Below are 2,279 nucleotides of genomic sequence, written 5' to 3'. Positions count from 1 at the left end.
ACTCCCCGGCAGGCATCGGATGCGTGCCGTGCCCCAGAGCTCGATGGAGAGCGTTCTCCTGAGCTCTCCCCGTCATCGTTCCATCACCTTCGTGCTGCTTCATTGTGTCTGGCAGCCGCCAGCCCCCCTCAGTGTCAGCCTCCGTGAAAAATCTCCGCACGCTCGCAGCATCCAAGTGCAACGACTTCCATCCTTCTTCCTCAGATAGGGCCTCCCAACAAACGCTCTGTGGGGCCGGGGAAAGCAAATAGGCTCCTGAAAGGCTGAGATCAGGAGGAATTTGATTGATTTGTGCCACAGATAGGGGGAAAGGGTGCTGCTGGACGTGATGGGGGTTTAATGGGTGAAAAAGCAACGAGTGTGGTGCATCCATGCGTTAGTCCAGGGTGAGGGCCCAGGGAAGGATGGAAATGCTGGAGCAGCAGGGGTCTTGCTGTGTTGACACTGAGCATTCCAAACTTTGGGGTGGAGCTCTGATCCTAGTGCACCGGAGTAACACCACTGCAGCCTTACACTGATGGATCATGGAATCCTGGAATCACTGGGGTTGGGAAAGACCTCCAAGACCACTGAGTCCCCCCTGTGACCAATCCCCACCTTGTCAGAGCACTGAGTTCCACATTCAGTTGTTCCTTGAACACCTCCAGGGGTGGTGACTCCACAGGCCATACAGTTGGCATTGCTTGAATTCCGGTGGCAGGATCCAGGTGTCCAGGCTTCTCTGATCTCACAGAATGAAGAAGGTCTGACAGGCAGCACTGTTGGCACCCAAGTGGAACAGGGGAGACAGTGTCACCCCAGGGGAGCCACACGAGGGTGCTGAGCAGGGCTGGAGTGCACGTGCTCCCAGAGCGTTCCCACGGGCACCCTCGGCACCGACGGACACCGCGCGTGTCGGGAAGGGCTGGCTGAGCCCATCCCGCCCTGGGCCGTCGCTGGGGGATGGGCCCTCCCGCTCTGAGGCGCTTCTCCGCGCAGGGCCGCGGCCGAGGGGCTGTCCCTGAGCCTGATGGAGCGGCTGGCGGGGCACTACGGGGAGCGGGCGGTGCGGATGCTGACGGTGCAGTACCGCATGCACCGGGACATCATGGAATGGGCGTCCTCGGAGCTCTACGGCGGCCGGCTCAGCGCACACCCCTCCGTGGCACAGCACCTGCTCAGGTGGGTCACTTGCTCTCTGCTGCTGCATCATCAGCTGAAATGTCCTTTGCATCCCGGTTTGTCCCTTCCCTGCGGAGTTTTCCGCTCCTCCTGTGGCCAGGGCGGTGTTTTTGTTTCAGCCATTGCTTCATCGAGGAGACATTACCTGGGGGGGTTTGTCCTTTTTGCCCTGTAAGCAGAAGTGAGGCAGAGTTGTCTTCTGTGTCCTCCTTCGCTGTGATAATCATGGAATCCCAGGGTGGTTTGGGTTGGAAGGTTGGAAGCCCATCCAGTCCCGTGCCATGGGCAGGGACACTTTCCACTAGACCAGATTGCTCCATATCCCATCCAGCCTGGCTCTTCCGGGGACAGGGCAGCCACAGCTTGTCTGGATATTGCTGTAACATCAGCGATGGTAACTGGCCCTTTCCCAAATACCTTGTGCAGGGACCTGCCGGGAGTGTCCTCCACGGAAGAGACCAGCATTCCCTTGCTGCTCATCGACACCGCTGGCTGTGGCCTGTTCGAGCTGGAAGTGGAGGATGAACAGTCCAAGGGCAATCCAGGTACCGTTGGCCAGAATGGATGGACTGAGGTGCTCAGCCCACCATGGGCTGAGATGTCCCCCTGGGGAAGGTGGGCTCCCAGAGAGCCTTGCTTAGCTGAGAGATCATTCCCTCCATAAATCCTCAAGCTCCAGGGACTCCGAGCTGTGTTGGAGCTCTGGTGACAGTGTCCAGCTTGTGGATGGCCACTCTGGCTGCCATGTCCCCTTGCAGGGACATTTCTCCATGCTGAGGGCTGGGACAGGGTGGAGAATGCCTGTGGCAGGTGCTTTGCACCAGGAAAGGGCAAACAGCAGCAGGCAGAGCACAGGCCTGTTTTGGGAAGGCTGTGGATAGGGCTCAGAATTACCTCCTAGTCCTCTGCTCCTTCCATGAAATCCTGTCTGGCTCTTCTCCATGGATTTTCCTAGAACACCGAGTCCCTGCTGGTTTTCACCTGAAAAATCAGGTTTCATTATGGAGCTTGGATGCAAAGTCAGGCTGGAAAATGCAAGGGCAGTTTTTACCAGTTTAAATATCTTTCACCTTCTGTTTGACCCCCACCATCATTCAAGTGCCCCATTTTTCCATGCA

The 2,279-nt window shown here is 57.6% G+C and overlaps 1 protein-coding gene across 1 annotated transcript in view; it reads left to right on the top strand.

Moving 5' to 3' along the window:
* The window catches only part of IGHMBP2 (immunoglobulin mu binding protein 2), a 23,914-nt gene that overhangs the window by 15,519 nt on the left and 6,116 nt on the right, over positions 1-2,279 (top strand). The window contains exons 9-10 of the mRNA XM_017732765.1: positions 979-1,161; positions 1,588-1,706. Of these exons, the coding sequence (XP_017588254.1) occupies positions 979-1,161; positions 1,588-1,706 (302 nt within the window). The remainder of the gene's footprint in view (positions 1-978; positions 1,162-1,587; positions 1,707-2,279) is intronic.

Source organism: Corvus brachyrhynchos, unplaced genomic scaffold, assembly GCF_000691975.1.
Source record: "Corvus brachyrhynchos isolate BGI_N302 unplaced genomic scaffold, ASM69197v1 scaffold624, whole genome shotgun sequence".
Classification (NCBI taxonomy): Eukaryota; Metazoa; Chordata; class Aves; order Passeriformes; family Corvidae; genus Corvus; species Corvus brachyrhynchos.
The sequence above is the reverse complement of the archived record's forward strand: the minus strand, read 5'-3'. Positions and strand labels throughout refer to the sequence as shown.